The sequence below is a fragment of the Schistocerca serialis genome, chromosome 7, assembly GCF_023864345.2.
Source record: "Schistocerca serialis cubense isolate TAMUIC-IGC-003099 chromosome 7, iqSchSeri2.2, whole genome shotgun sequence".
Classification (NCBI taxonomy): domain Eukaryota; kingdom Metazoa; phylum Arthropoda; class Insecta; order Orthoptera; family Acrididae; genus Schistocerca; species Schistocerca serialis.
Window position 1 is genome coordinate 176,535,874 of NC_064644.1, and position 17,143 is coordinate 176,553,016.

At 41.5% G+C, this 17,143-nt stretch overlaps 1 protein-coding gene and 1 non-coding gene across 2 annotated transcripts in view; one reads left to right on the plus strand and one right to left on the minus strand.

Moving 5' to 3' along the window:
• Nucleotides 1-16,863, plus strand: part of LOC126412946 (nose resistant to fluoxetine protein 6-like) — a 52,477-nt gene extending 35,614 nt beyond the window's left edge. Inside the window, exons 3-4 of the mRNA XM_050082838.1 lie at nucleotides 8,317-8,425; nucleotides 16,703-16,863. Coding sequence (XP_049938795.1) covers nucleotides 8,317-8,425; nucleotides 16,703-16,863 — 270 coding nt within the window. The remainder of the gene's footprint in view (nucleotides 1-8,316; nucleotides 8,426-16,702) is intronic.
• Trnal-caa (transfer RNA leucine (anticodon CAA)) lies at nucleotides 2,505-2,579 on the minus strand. Its single transcript has one exon. It is a non-coding gene; the product is annotated as a tRNA-Leu (tRNA).
• Nucleotides 16,864-17,143: the final 280 nt, after the last annotated feature.

The window sequence follows — 17,143 nt, forward strand, 5'->3', positions numbered from 1 at the left end:
ACGCATATCGATTTGTTCATCGAAAGAATACATAATTCTCATTCGCTTGATTCGACGATACTGGCCTTACCGTTCCTATTAGCGTTGTATTGCTAAACCGTCGAATGGTGTTCATATGTCAATGGCACTTTAGATGGATACGGCGTATGCGACGAATATTTACTATTTACGCGATGTATGAGACAGAATTGTCAGAACAAGTGCTTCGATAAGTGTCAAAGTGATAAGGAATACCACTCAATCCATGATACGAAGATTCAGCACTGCATTCATACCAATGGTCATCACTTCGAACACATTCTGTAAATGGACGTTCATGCCACCTTTTTGATCGTCGTTGACCTTCAAAGACTTTACAGCTACACATCACTGGATTCGTCTCGAGAACAGCTATCAGAAAATAAGTACCAAAGTATAGTATCCCATTTAAAAAAACAAAGTTGACATTCATATCTCTGAAGCGACCGCACCTAGCAACAAAGAACCAACGTCATATTATGGACCCCGTTGTCCTATGCAACTTTTGTACCACAAACTTTCCAGCGCTTTCCTTATTTTCGGAGTTTTTCTCGGTGGCAATAGTTAGTAACTCACCCTTATATCCCTTTCAAAAAGCAGATAAAAACTCGCTTGACGGTTTTCTAAGAGACATCTCCACTCCTTTATGTAAATACAGACCAGACTGGTTTAAATTCAAAGAAATAGTATCGATGGCAATTGAGACATATATACCAAATAAAACAGGTCAGAACACTGTTGCAGAAACAACGAAAGAAACATGCCAAATTTAAAAGAACGCAAAATCCCCAAGACTGGCGAAGTCTAATGGAAGCTCAAAATTAGTGAGAACTTCAAAGAGAGATGATTTTAATAGTTTCCACAACGAAGCTCTGTCTTGAAATCTGGTAGAAAATCCAAAGAGATTCTATTATATTTAAAGTACATCAGTGACAAGACGCAATCAATACCTTCACTGCGCGATAGCATCGGTAATATTATTGCTGACAGTGCCACTATAGTAGAGTTGCTATACACAGTTTTCCTAAATTCCTTCACCAAGAAAGTCTAAGTAAATATTCCAGAATTCGAATCAGGAACAACAAAAAATGGTTCAAATGGCTCTGAGCACTATGGGACTTAACTTCTGAGGTCATCAGTCCCCCAGAACTTAGAACTACTTAAACCTAACTAACCTAAGGACATCACACACATCCATGCCCGAGGAAGGATCCGAACTTGCGACCGTAGCGGTCGCGAGGTTCCAGACTGTAGTGCCTAGAACCGCTCGGCCACCACGGCCGGCGAATCAGGAACAACTGCCAACATGAGTAACTTAGACATAGATATCCTAGGTGTAGCGAAGTAACTTACATTACTTAATAAAAGCAAGGCCTTCGTTCTAGATTCTATACCAGTTAGGTTTCTTTCAGAGTATGCTGATACAATATCTCCATACTTAACAATCCTAAACAAGCCTTCGCTCGTTGAAAGAATGGAAAGTTGCACAGATTACACGAATACTCCAGAAAGGAAATAGGAGTAATCTGCTGAATTACACACCCATAACACTAATGTCGATTCGAAGTAGGATTTTGGAACATATACTGTTGGTTTGGCCATGTACCCGATGTTCGTCTAAAGAGATCGGCAAGCTCTCGGGCATTGAAGGATTACGGGATTGCATATATAAGAGGCTGGGCTGATCACAACAAGGACGTAAGACTGCAGGACAAGCGCCAAGAGATCCTCCGTGCTAGGGACCTATTTCCTCCGGCGTGTCACTTGTGTGGAACTGGATCGGCATGAATTTCTCCGCGCCCCCGCTACACAGGGCAAGCCAACACCTCCGCAATTCGCTCCACCGAAGTTCTGAGACAATTTGTGCACCGGCTCTTAGCAGTCCATCAGTCAGAGACCGGTCGGAAGCAACCGCAGCGGAACGTACGACTCTCCAGCGACATTCTGAGACGTACCCGTCAGTCAGCTACGCCGAACGCTCAACCTCCGTCGTTAGGGATTATCAGTGGCAAAGTTTCCACGTCCCACTACGCTTATTCACTGTGTGCTCCAGGCCTTTTGGTGTCTGAGAAGTTGTATCATTTTTTACTAAGAAGAGATTTTCCTTTATTATTAAATCTCTCTACTGCGGTCTTAATAAACTCTTGACTCTTGTTCTTGAAACTTCCTGGCAGATTAAAACTGTGTGCCGGACCGAGACTCCAACTCTGGACCTTTGCCTTTCGCGGGCAAGTGCTCTACCAACTGAGCTACCCAAGCACGACTCACGCCCCGTCCTCACAGCTGTACTTCTGCCAGTACCTCGTCTCCTACCTTCCAAACTTAACAGAAGCTCTCCTGCGAACCTTGCAGAACTAGCACCCCTGAAAGAAACGATATTGCGGAGACATGAGTTAGCCACAGCCTGGGGGATGTTTCCAGAATGAGATTTTCACTCTGCTGCAGAGTGTGAGCTGATATAAAACTTCCTGGCAGATTAAAACTGTGTGCCTGACCGAGACTCGAACTCGGGACCTTTGCCTTTTGCGGGCAAGTGCTCTACCAACTGAGCTACCCAAGCACGACTCACGCCCCGTCCTCAAAGCTTTACTTCTGCCAGTACCTCGTCTCCTACCTTCCAAACTTAACATTATCTGCCAGGAAGTTTCATATCAGCGCACACTCCGCTGCAAAGTGAAAATCTCATTCTCTTGTTCTTGTTTACCTCTGTCTTTTTCTTTTATTATTAAATCTCTCTAATGCGGTCTTAATAAACCCTTGTTCTTGTTTACCTGTGTCTTACAATTGCTTGTCAGACATCTACCCCGTGGAAGATTTAGCAGCTTACTTCGAAGAGAACAGTTTATTGACCAACAGCCAACACGGATTCAGAAAATATCATTCTTGTGAAACACAACTTCCTCTCTACTCTCAGGAAGTAATAAGTGCTACCGACAGGAGATCTTAAAATGATTCCATATTGCTATATTTCCTGGACGGTTTTGACGCCGTTTCTCATAAGCAACTTATAATCAAATTGCATGCATACAGAGTATCATCTTTAGTGGTGTGACTGGATTCCCGATTTCCTGTCAGAAAGGTCACAGTTCGAATCTGGCATTCCCCAAGAAAATGTTCCTGATCTGCATAAACAATTTAGGAGACAATTTGAGCAACCCTCTTATATTGTTTGCAGATGATGCTGTACTTTACAAGACGGTAAAGTCTTCAGACGATCAAAACCAACTGCCAAACGATTAGGGCAAGTTATCTGTATAGTGAAAAAAGTGGCAGTTGCCTCCATATAATGAAAAGTGTAAGTAAACCTAACTAACCTTAGGACATCACACACATCCATGCCCGAGGCAGGATCCGAGCCTGCAACCGTCGCAGCCGCGTGGTCCCGGACTGAAGCGCCTAGAACCGCTCGGCCACAGCAGCCGGCATTCCATTTCACCCGTACATACCGAAGCACAGCATATTTCAACTGCAATGCGGACTGAAGACCTTAATATACAGTCCCCTTGTATTCTACAACTTGAGGAATTACTACAGGCATTTTTGATAATGAACATTTGTGAGTAAAAGACAACAAATGGCGAGGAAGAATTTAAGTTAAATCCAGTTTCGCTAATGCTATTTTTTATTAAATGTGAAAACACATAAATCTTCTCCGATAAGTGTTGCAGTATTGCACCAAAAGCAGTACTACATAACAAATTACAGATTTATTGATTTGCTAAATTTGTTGACATTTTCACTCAAAACGTGCCCAACATGCTTAAAATCAGATGAACACAAAACAATTAGGACGTATATGTCAGCAACAAATCAGTTTTATTGGAAATGCACATAGTCTCAATCGAAAAATTAAAAAGGTTATTAGCAGGCGAAACGGTAACATCGGTTGAGTATCAAAGAGCTTTCTACCTATGAAATGTATTCAAGTGCAAAATACCTGTAGAATACTTTGATTTATATTTAAAAACTGACATTCTGTTTCCTGCTGATATGTTCAAAAACTTTCACGGTCTTCGCCTCAAGACATACGAATTGGATCCTGCACATTACATTACTTCGCCTGGCTTGTCATGGAAAATTATTAAAGAGGAATTGTAGTTTATTACCGACATCAAACAACTTCAGTTTGTTGAGAGAGGCCCTAGACGTGGTATTGTCCATTGCAAATATGCAGTTGCCAACAACACCTACATGGCAAATTATGACGACGGAAAACGCACCAAACAATTCGAAAGTAGGGTACATTTTAGAAGTGAGTCTCAAATACCGTGAGAGTATTCACGATTTGCATTTGAAGAGAAAATGCCACCACCATCCGATATTAAGAAACCAAAGAAATTAATTTTGACTTTGTCTGAGAAGAAAAACCATATTTTCATTACACGAATTTGTGATAATATTTACAGCACAAACTGGCTTTACAAAAAGATTCAGAGTATTTTGTAATTGAGGCAAGCTATACAGGAACTAGCTATATATTGACGTTAATGCACAAAAACACATGAGTGCATTAAATGGTTTCGAGAAGAACTTTTTCAGATATCCTGGAGACGCAGATTTGAGTCAGCTGCATTAATTGCTAAGCCAGATTTTCGAAGGACTGTGAGTTTTTAACGAAAATTTAGTCGCCACTGCATTGATCGGGCTAAATGCTGCCTTCGATAAACTCACTACAGCAGGAATGGCCATTTTGGATGTTTCGTGAACGCTTCTTTTAGACTTCCATTTTGGTTACATATTAAACAAACTTGTGGCACATCATCGAAAACTATACTACAAGGATACTAACAACTTAATCTACCAGATTAAAACTCTGAGTATTTATGAGCGTATATGCATACGAAATTCGGTTTATGGGTTTCAATGCAAATAACGGTTAAGATATTCCACTGATAAATAAAAAATAGTTTGGATTAATGAAAGACAGACAAAAATTTGAACCTATTACAGAATTTGTCAGTATTTGAGCAAAGATGTATGCTTTTGATACGTAATGTGCCGAGCGAAGGGAACAAAGCAGTCTCCTGTTAATGTTAACCATCAATGATTACAAGCAGTGTGTATTGCACCAGGAAGTACAAATGACTGAGCAACATTTAATTCAAACTAAGCAGTAAATTGCTTCTTCTATTAGGCAACATAAATGCGTCTCATCTGCACAAGACGACAAACATTTGATACTTCCTGATAAGGAAAATACAATGGCTTTGGATCACTACTGCATTAATAATGATGATCGATTTTATCCTCAGTAGCTGTATAAACGAAAATACTTTAAAAATGGAAATGAAATGTGTGTGAAAATGTAAATTGTAGGTATTAATTTGAGGTCACTTTCATCTTTGTAAGTGATGTGAATTCACATACTTCTTACTCATGTTCTCGTTAGCTTCATAAATACGTTTCGAGGAAAATTTTGTTATATATCGTACGTGCTCAGATACTGAATATGTAAGAAACGCTGAATGTAAAAACAGTATAAGACAAAAAAGTTTGTAACAAATTTTATGCCTAGAGTATTTTTGTTTGAGTTTTTTTTCCTTCCCATTCCCTCTACAATGTATTATATATATTTCAGTAAGTGTGTGTGTGTGTGTGTGTGTGTGTGTGTGTGTGTGTGTGTGTGTGTGCGCGCCCGCATATGTCTTGCGTACACAATTTAGATGAAGATGCTTACATACATTTTTAAAATATTGTGGCATAAATCTTTCAACATGGAAACAGTTCACTGAAATTTACGTATTTTTCGATATGGAAAATACTGTGGTATTGACAAATATCTGTGAATGTGTACTATTTTTACAAAATTCAGTAGTATCATGACAGCTACATTGTGACTCGGTGTTCCACTTCAATACTAGATTGTAGTTGGGGGTGATGGGGGGAGGAGGGGGAGGAGGCGGAGGGGCGTGGGTTGGGGAAAGGGGGGGGGCGAAGGTTGCATGAGTACGTAATGATTTCAAGACCATTTCCATTGCCCCCTGATTCTTTTGGTAAGATGGTTAAAAGCCAGCAACCAGGATTGCCATATACATACCTCTGATAACAACCAATATTATTGTCGAATCCATAGTTTTGGGATCGCTACGCTTATTGGTGACAGTCCTTGGACGTTTCGGCTCTAGCTATGTAGGGGCAGAGGCCGGGGGACGGGGGGGGGGGGGGGGGGATGGTGCATGACCAGTGACATATCAGGCCATATCTGTAACCCCTTAAGTAATTTCTATCTAACTGGGCACATGTATCACTTGTAACCTGGAAAAAATTACTGTGACAGTGAGACTCTCCTGGAATCCATTCAGCTGCAGGTGGGGCGAAACGGAGTGTCATAAAAGCATGACTCAGCGACGCCAAGCACAATTTCAACCTATTTGATATACACATGACTAATTTTTTGAATGTGACTATTGTAGGAGTAAGATACGCCTTCACCCCTAGGGATGGGGATGGAGATGAGAAGGGGGTATATAAAAATGTTCTAAAACGTGCTGCCTGCTGGTATCTTTTCCGCGAATTTAGAAGACTTAGAATGCTTTAAAAATATGAAGTGCAGTTTATCTCCTACGTGTGCTGCTCGGCGCGTCAACCAGGTCGCGAGAATTAGCAGTACAAGAAGACAATAATTTTGTGTATGTGTTCCGGGAACTAAGATTATACCAGACAGATGACTTTTTTAGGTCATCAGTCTTCTGACTGGTTGGAAGCGGCCAGCCACAAATTCCCCTACTGTGCCACCCTCTTCATCTCAGGGAAGCGCTTACAACATACGTCCTCAATTATTTGCTGGACGTATTCTAATCTCTGCCTTCCTGTACAGTTTTTACCCTCTACAGCTCCCTGTAGTATTCTGGAAGTTATCTCGTGAAGTCTTAACAGATGCCATGCCATCCTATCCTTCCTTCTTGTCATTGCTTTCCATATATTCCTTCCCTCGCGAATTCTGCGGCGTACCTCCCCATTCCTTACTTTATCAGTCCACCTGTTTTCAACATTCTTCTGTAGCACCTCATCTCAAGTGCCTCTATTCTCTTCTGTTCCGGTTTTCCCACAGTCCGTGTCTCACTGCCGTAAGGTCTATATTTAACACTACTAGACTTCTCTTCGCCAGGAGTGCCACTTTTGCCAATGCTAGTCTGATTTTTATATCCTCCTTGCTCCGTCCCCATGGGTTATTTTGTTGATTAGGTAGCAGCATTCCTGAACTTCATGATCACAAATTTTGCTGTTAAGTTTCTCGCTGCTCTAATTTCTGCTAATTATCATCACTTTCCTCTTGCTTCTATTTGCTGTCAATCCGTGTTCTATAGTCATTAGACTGTTCATTCCAATCAGCAGAATGAGTAATTCTTCTTTATTTTCACTGAGTGTAGCAATATTACCAGCGAATCTTATCATTGATATCCTTTCACCTTAATTTTTAATTCCACGTCTGAACCTTTCTTTTGTTTCCGTTATTGCTTCTCCGATGTACAGACTGAACAGTAGGGGCAAAATCCTACGTCTTAAACACTTTTTAAACTGTGCACTTCGTTCTTGGCCTTCCACTCTCATTTTTCCCTCTTGGCTCTTGTACATGTTGTACATTACACGTCTTTTCCTGTAGCTTGCCCCTATTTTTGTCAGAATTTCGAACATCTTCCACCATTTGACATTGTCGAACACTTTTTGTAGATTGAAAAATCCTATGAAAGTGTCTTGATTTATATTCAGTCTTTCTTCCATTACGAATTGCCTATTTGGTGCCTTTACCTTTCCTAAAGCCAAAGTGATCGTCATCTAACACATCCTCAAGTTTCTTTTCCATTCTTTTGTATATTATTCTTGTCAGCAACTTGGATGCATGAGCTGTTAAGCTCATTGAGCGATTACTTTCGCAATTCTCGATTCTTGCAATCTTCGGAAATTGTGCGGATGACGTTTTCCCGAAAGTCAGATGGTGTAACTCCGGATTCATACATTTTACACATCAACGTGAACAGTCGTTTTGTTGCCACTCCCCCCAACGATTTTATGAATTCAGATGGATTGTTATCTATCCCTCCCACTTCATTTGATATCAAGTCTTCCAAAGCTTTTTTTTAAAAATTATGGTTCTAATACAAGGTTCCTTATCTCTTTTATATCAACTCATGACAGCTGAATAACACAGGAAAGTTTAAGATTCTCTTTGAAGTCGTATGGTGTAAAACAGCACAGGCTCAGACATATATGTCTGCATTGTTTGTGATAAAGACTTAACACGAGAGAAGCCGCGGTTAAAAAGCTGGTATGCTTATATACATTGTGTGTAAATTGCAGGTCCAGAAAGCACTGGGCGTCTTGCTGATGGTGTTACCAGTGGCAGCGGTCCTTTCACTGAGCTTCGAGATGCCTGTCCTCAATCTATCTAAGGCTTTTCTCAATCCAGGTGAGACACTAGCAATAGAAACACAGGCTGCCAAAAACAAATGTCGATGTTTTTTTCGTTTATTGTTACACGGATGAGCCAAAACGTTATGACCCCCTACTTAGTAGCTTGTTTGCCCAGTTCTGGAACAAAACGCATAACTGATTCTGCGTATCAGAGATGCGACGGTTTGCTGGTAAGTTTGTGGAGGTATGCGGCATTAGATCTCTACGCACAGGTCACGTAATTCGCGTAAATAACGGACCGCTGATTTGGGTACGTGGTGATGGCGCCCGATAGCGATCCATGTGGGTTCCATAGGATTTGCATCAGGCGAATTTGGTCGCCGTCTCATCAACGTGAGTTCCTTATAACGCTCCTCAAACCACTGTAGCACGGTTCTGGCTCAGACACACGGACAGTTATAATGCTGAAAGATGACATCGCCGACAGGAAAGACATCAAGGGGATGAATGTAGGAATGCAGATGTCAGCGTGTCTTCGATTACTGCCACAAGTCCCATGCGAGCTCAGGATAATGTCTCCCATTGCATAATAATGCTCCCACCGGCCTGCGTCCGTGGCGCGCTGCACGTTTCGAGCCGCCGTTCATTTCGATGACGGCTTTTGTGGAGACTACCATCAAGCCAGTGTAGCAAAAATTTGATACACCCGAAGAACCGACACATTTCCGTTGATCGGCGGTAGAATCCCGATGGTCCCGTGCCCACTACAGTCGTTATTGACGGTGTCGTTGGGTCAACGTGTGAACAAGTAGGGGTGGTCTGCTGCGAGGTTCCATGTTGAACAATGTGCAATGAAGAGAGCGCTCCGAAACACTTTTGCGTGCACCAGCGCTGTTCTCTTTCGGCAGTGATATCACAGACCACCATATGTCCTACTTTACAAAGCAGACAAACTTCTGTGAAGAGTCGTGGGCATCCAACCATTCAGCGCCTAGTGGTAATTTCTTTCTACCTCTTCACGTAGAGACGCTCACGACGGTACCACGTGAACATTCAACCAGCTTTGCCGTTTTTGAGATACTCGATCGCAGACTCTGCGTAATAATAATCTTCCTTTTGTCAAAGTCGCTTAACTCAAAGGATTCGCCCATTTGGGCCCGTATCTTCGCTAGGGTGATCCGCCGTCAGTGTGTGCTCCGCTCACACACTTTTGTCACCGCGTCACGTGCGCAAACGCCACCAGGCGGCATCCAACGTCGCGGTGGACAGTCGTCACAATGTATTGGCTGATCAGTGTATCTACTGTGATTACATGAACCTGAGAGGTATTACGTGGAAAATTAATACTGAAGGTGATAAATATCCACGTCAAGACAACGTGAAATAATATTTCCTTTAACGCAAAACAGCGTATAATGTAAGTACTTTCCCCAGTCCACTCCCGGTAGCTGAGTGGTCAGCGCGACAGAATGTCAATCCTAAGGGCCCGGGGTCGATTCCCAGCTGGGTCGGAGATTTGCTCCGCTCAGAGACTGTGTGTGGTGTTGTTTTAATCATCATCATTTTATCCCCATAGACGCGCAGGTCGCCGAAGTGGCGTCAAATCGAAAGACTTTCACCCCGCGACCTGTGTACCCGACTGGAGGCCCTAGTCACACGACATTTTTATTTACTTTTCCCCAGTTCTTTCTGCAGCCGACTTTCCAGCTCAGGACACTTCCTATGTTTCTTATAGTCACTGCCAAGCTGATGGCATACAGTTTAGTTGCACCTTTGTGAGAGCTCACTGTGTGCATGTAGTACGTATCGTTTTGCACAGCGTATAACTAAACCAAAGATAAATGTGTAATGTGTTCCGTTATGCAGCATCTGTTAGAACAAAGAGGCATAGTAAATTTCTATAATTGTCTTCTCACGTGTCCCGTTGCCCATCTCCGCCTCTTTTCTTCATACTCTGTTCTCGTTCTCCAACAGCAATCTACAATTTCTAGTTCTAAAATTAAAAGAATATTCGGGGCTCTGCCCAAATCTCAGACTAGTTACAAGCCTGAAAGTCACCAAGAAAGTGTTAAAACTTGCGCCACTGAGGTTATCTGTACCAGGCAAGAAGTCTCAATAAACATCGAATGTAAGTGATATTTCATCGTCCGACGAACGTTCGGCTGTGCATAAAAAGATGGACAATTAGCTCTTATAGTAAATCTAAATTATAAAATTGCTTAACGTTTTAGTAATACCTATTGGTTTTCATAAATCAAAGATAAATTCGAAAATTAATAATACGTTTTATGCCGAGTTCAGCCAAACCTAGGTGAAATGTAGAATATACAGCAACAACTACAGCATGAAGCTTCATTAAAACGAAATAAGTTCGAGCAAAGAACTTGTCTTAAGTTAACAAAATTGATATGGCTGTTTTGTACAGCACAAGTAATGCCGCTACACAGTGCAGTAACCCTACGAAGCAATCCAGCTCATTCAGTGGTATGTGGTAGTGATAACGATGGTATCTGTGAGCTTCAGCAGGTAGTGAAACCTGTCAAGGGTCTGGAAAGACGACTGAGAAGAGTTACGCAGCTCTCAAGAATACTCAAAAAAGGACCAATAATGTCCTCTATATAGAACTACACAATCATAATATTCTGCAAAGAAGTTTCGGCGTCTATGATACATCACCTGGCATTTCTTATTTTTTGTTTACTGACATGAGTTCCAGACTCCTTGCTTACAGATGGATATTATCCGTCAGATACAAGCTAAACTGTTGCTTATCTGCAAACAGATGGTTTTCTGCATTCCACTGCACACACATGTTGGCATGACCATCACAGTCGCTCACTCCTGTAGCAATACTGAGGATGGTAGCGGTGGACGATAATGAATTTTTCTCCTTTCCATTCTGAGAACAGCGAATAAATGGAAGGACAGAAGACAAAGAAATTGACATTCTGCATACTTTTTATTTTACCTTTTGAGCATGTTGTTGTTGTTGTTGTTGTTGTTGTTGTTGTGGTCTTCAGTCCTGAGACTGGATTGATGCAGCTCTCCATGCTACTCTATCCTGTGCAAGCTTCTTCATCTCCCAGTACCTACAGCAACCTACATCCTTCTGAATCTGCTTAGTGTATTCATCTCTTGGTCTCCCTCTACGATTTTTACCCTCCACGCTGCCCACCAATGCTAAATATGTGATCCCTTGATGCCTCAAAACATGCCCTACCAACCGATCACTTCTTTTAGTCAAGTTGTGCCACAATCTTCTCTTCTCCCCAAAAAAATGGCTCTGAGCACTATGGGACTTAACATCTACGGTCATCAGTCCCCTAGAACTTAGAACTACTTAAACCTAACTAACCTAAGGACATCACACAACACCCAGGCATCACGAGGCAGGGAAAATCCCTGACCCCGCCGGGAATCGAACCCGGGAACACCGGCGTGGGAAGCGAGAACGCTACCGCACGACCACGAGATGCGGGCTCTTCTCCCCAATCCTATTCAATTCCTCCTCATTAGTTACGCGATCTACCCACCTTATCTTCAGCATTCTTCTGTAGCACCACATTTCGAAAGCTTCTATTCTCTTCTTGTCCAAACTAGTTATCATCCATGTTTCACTTCCATACATGGCTACACAGCATACAAACACTTTCAGAAACGACTTCCTGACACTTAAATCTATACTTGATGTTAACAAATTTCTCTTCTTCAGAAACGATTTCCTTGCCATTGTCAGTCTACATTTTATATCCTCTCTAATTCGACCATCATCAGTTATTTTACTCCCTAAATAGCAAAACTCCTTTACTACTTTAAGTGTCTCATTTCCTAATCTAATTCCCTCAGCATCACCCGATTTAATTTGACTACATTCCATTATCCTCGTTTTGCTTTTGTTGATATTCATCTTATATCCTCCTTTCAAGATACTGTCCATTCCGTTCAACTGCTCCTCCAAGTCCTTTGCTGTCTCTGGCAGAATTACAATGTCATCGGCGAACCTCAAAGTTTTTACTTCTTCTCCATGAATTTTAATACCTACTCCGAATTTTTCTTTTGTTTCCTTTCCTGCTTGCTCAATATACAGATTGAATAACATCGGGGAGAGGCTACAACCCTGTCTCACTCCTTTCCCAACCACTGCTTCCCTTTCATGCCCCTCGACTCTTATAACTGCCATCTGATTTCTGTACAAATTGTAAATAGCCTTTCGCTCCCTGTATTTTATACCCGCCACCTTCAGAATTTGAAAGAGAGTATTCCAGTTAACATTGTCAAAAGCTTTCTCTCAGTCTACAAATGCTAGAAACGTAGGTTTCCCTTTTCTTAATCTTTCTTCTAAGATAAGTCGTAAGGTTAGTATTGCCTCGCGTGTTCCAACATTTCTACTGAACCCAAACTGATCTTCCCCGAGGTCCGCTTCTACCAGTTTTTCCATTCGTCTGTAAAGAATTCGTGTTAGTATTTTGCAGCTGTGACTTATTAAACTGATAGTTCGGTAATTTTCACATCTGTCTACACCTGCTTTCTTTGGGATTGGAATTATTATATTCTTCTTGAAGTCTGAGGGTATTTCGCCTGTCTCATACATCTTGCTCACCAGATGGTAGAGTTTTATCATGACTGGCTCTCCCAAGGCCATCAGTAGTTCTAATGGAATGTTGTCTACTCCCGGGGCCTTGTTTCGACTTAGGTCTTTCAGTGCTCTGTCAAACTCTTCACGCAGTATCTTATCTCCCATTTCGTCTTCATCTACATCCTCTTCCATTTCCATAATATTGTCCTCAAGTACATCGCCCTTGTATAAACCCTCTATATACTCCTTCCACCTTTCTGCCTTCCCTTCTTTGCTTAGAACTGGGTTGCCATCTGAGCTCTTGATATTCATACAAGTGGTTCTCTTATCTCCAAAGGTCTCTTTAATTTTCCTGTAGGCGTTATCTATCTTACCCCTAGTGAGATAGGCCTCTACATCCTTACATTTGTCCTCTAGCCATCCCTGCTTAGCCATTTTGCACTTCCTGTCGATCTCATTTTTGAGACGTTTGTATTCCTTTTTGCCTGTTTCACTTACTGCATTTTTATATTTTCTCCTTTCATCAATTAAATTCAATATTTCTTCTGTTACCCAAGGATTTCTACAAGCCCTCGTCTTTTTACCTACTTGATCCTCTGCTGCCTTCACTACTTCATCCCTCAAAGCTACCCATTCTTCTTCTACTGTATTCCTTTCCCCCATTCCTGTCAATTGTTCCCTTATGCTCTCCCTGAAACACTCTACAACCTCTGGTTCTTTCAGTTTATCCAGGTCCCATCTCCTTAGATTCCCACCTTTTTTGCAGTTTCTTCAGTTTCAATCCGCAGTTCACAACCAATAGATTGTGGTCAGAATCCACATCTGCCCCTGGAAATGTCTTACAGTTTAAAACCTGGTTCCTAAATCTGTCTCACCATTATATAATCTATCTGATACCTTTTAGTATCGCCAGGATTCTTCCAGGTATACAACCTTCTTTTATGATTCTTGAACCAAGTGTTAGCTATGATTAAGTTATGCTCTGTGCAAAATTCTACAAGGCGGCTTCCTCTTTCATTTCTTCCCCCCAATCCATATTCACCTACTATGTTTCCTTCTCTCCCTTTCCCTACTGACGAATTCCAGTCACCCATGACTATTAAATTTTCGTCTCCCTTCACTACCTGGATAATTTCTTTTATCTCGTCATACATTTCATCTATTTCTTCATCATCTGCAGAGCTAGTTGGCATATAAACTTGTACTACTGTAGTAGGCGTGGGCTTCGTATCTATCTTGGCCACAATAATGCGTTCACTATGCTGTTTGTAGTAGCTTACCCAAACTCCTATTCTTTTATTCATTATTAAACCTACTCCTGCATTACCCCTATTTGATTTTGTGTTTATAACCCTGTAGTCACCTGACCAGAAGTCTTGTTCCTCCTGCCACCGAACTTCACTAATTCCCACTATATCTAACTTCAACCTATCCATTTCCCTTTTTAAAGTTTCTAACCTACCTGCCCGATTAAGGGATCTGACATTCCACGCTCCGATCCGTAGAATGCCAGTTTTCTTTCTCCTGATAACGACGTCCTCTTGAGTAGTCCCCGCCCGGAGATCCGAATGGGGGGACTATTTTACCTCCGGAATATTTTATCCAAGAGGACACCATCATCATGTAATCATACAGTAAAGCTGCATGCCCTCGGGAAAAATTACGGCTGTAGTTTCCCCTTGCTTTCAGCCGTTCGCAGTACCAGCACAGCAAGGCCGTTTTGGTTATTGTTACAAGGCCAGATCAGTCAATCATCCAGACTGTTGCCCCTGCAACTACTGAAAAGGCTGCTGCCCCTCTTCAGGAACCACACGTTTGTCTGGCCCTCAACAGATACCCCTCCGTTGTGGTTGCACCTACGGTACGGCCATCTGTATCCCTGAGGTACGCAAGCCTCCCCACCAACGGCAAGGTCCATGGTTCATGGGGGGAGGGGGGGAGATCCCTTATAAATATGTGGTTTCTTGTCATCCCTCAATCGACTTTTTCTTTTTGATAGTGTAGTTATAGGATCCGTATTAGCATATATGGTATACACAGTTATTAAGTCAGATACACGTATATGTTGTTGGACAACAAATAATATGCAGTGTTGGGAGCTACGATAAATATTTTACAATATCAATGGATGCAGTTGTTTGTTTATTTGCAACATGCTCCATCACAACTTTTCGTGATACTGCATGTATGTATGTATTGTGTGTACGTGTGTGTGTGTGTGTGTGTGTGTGTGTGTGTGTGTGTGTGTGCGTGTGTTGGATGATGACGATGATGATGAAACCCAGTGCTGGCACATAGCCTACTCCTCGTGAATAACACCAAGGGGGCCGCCAAGCTCAACGTTCCCATCCGATGGATGGATAACTGTCAAAAGAGACACTGCAGAGAGGTTGGGTATTTAAACCAGGACATTGGCGCAAAGTCTGGTGATAAGGAGCTTTATACCACCATCAAATGCTAGCAGTGAAAATTTTTTCCACCTCCAAGATTCAAACTGGCTTACCCCTGTGTCGAGCACCACCACACAAGCGTACATTAACGACCTCGGTCAGGAGGGGGGCGGGGGGGGGGCGGGATTGATGTATGCAGTAATTATCAATAGTTCACCCTCATTTCATTTTTGTGTATTCTAATTTCTGTCACAGCTGTTAGCACAAGAAATGTATCGTATATTATTGTGTAGATGTAAAATATAGTTTTAATTTAAATATGGACCAGTAGCAGCTATTCGTGAGGTACTGTCAGGTATTACTTTTGTGCATTTGATTAGCCTTAGACATAAATAAAAACTACACATAATTAAGTTTTGAAATCAGGTGATTTTTAATTCACTATGGAGTATTTTGTAGAGAATAATAAAGAAAAAAACAGACTACTCAAATTCTTCAGTGTTTTTATTAAGAATAACCTGAACTGGATGTCACAAGTTACACATTATCTTAAACGTCTAGACTCTGCAAAGGCTGAAAGTGTGAAAATCATTTACTTTTCCTATTTCCATTCACTAGTATTACAGGGCACCTTATACTGGGGTAACTTGTCACTGAGGAGAAAAGTGATCATTGCACAAACGTGCATTATAAGCATAATATTTGTTGCTAAGGTGACCATATTTTCTAGACCTAAATTCGAAACATGTCAAAAATTTTTGACATTGCAAAAAAAATCTTAATGAAATGCAATAAAAATTAACTGTCACTTGAATTTGTTGCAAAAAGTACGTTAACTTACATTTTATTAGTACTTCCTCAGCTGAACGAGTGCCAGCCGACATGCTGTATTTATCAGTGTTGTGAATTTCTTCAGCATGTCTGTATTCTTAAACTGCATGTGAAAAATTCAAAACATGTTTCACCATAATTCATATAATACTGAAACACAGTGTAACGAAGTGTAACGAAGTGTAGTATCTCAGCCACTGGCTGCCACTGACCATCCACTTGCATCTAAGTAGTAGATTACGAAGATGATTATGAAGACATCCGAAACCACAAATTTTAATTAAGTAAAATTGAAAACGTTATTATTTTACCGTTATTTCCTGCTTTTGACTACTATTTTCTGTAGCAAAAATTTCTATGAATTACGATATGTTCACGCGTTGTTACTAGATTAAATTGACAATGTGTAATACCTAATTAAATACTAAAGACGTGCTGTAACCGACATGCCGGAGTGTCCTGTGTTGGATAGCAGCAGCGAAGCACAAAATGTTTCTATGGAGCCACTAATGTATCGCATTTTTTTCGATTCCAGGGAGACAACAGGGAAACTGCTGGCGCTCTCGAGCCAAACCAGTATCGGATGCAACTGAACAGAAGCTGCCGGCAGACCCGCAAACGAGAGATATCCATATGACAGTTGTGAATTCCAGGGAGCAATCGGGGTTCAACCCGAACGAAGTCGTGCATCTATAGAGGGGGCAGGGGGAGTACAAAAATTTTCCCTGTTTCTACTGACGGCATCTACAATTTCCTACAGAAATGGATATTGAGATACATGCATGCTTGCTGGTCCTTAGACTAGCTGCAAACGCAATGGTCAGATCTGTACTGTGTGAAACATATTGGGAATGTCTATTGTATCAACGTCGTCTGTTACACTCCTGCATAAGTGCAGGTATATTTACTTTCTTTAAAAAAAGATACAAAGTTCAGAGCATTGATAAAAACCTCACTGTGACGCAGTTTTGCATAA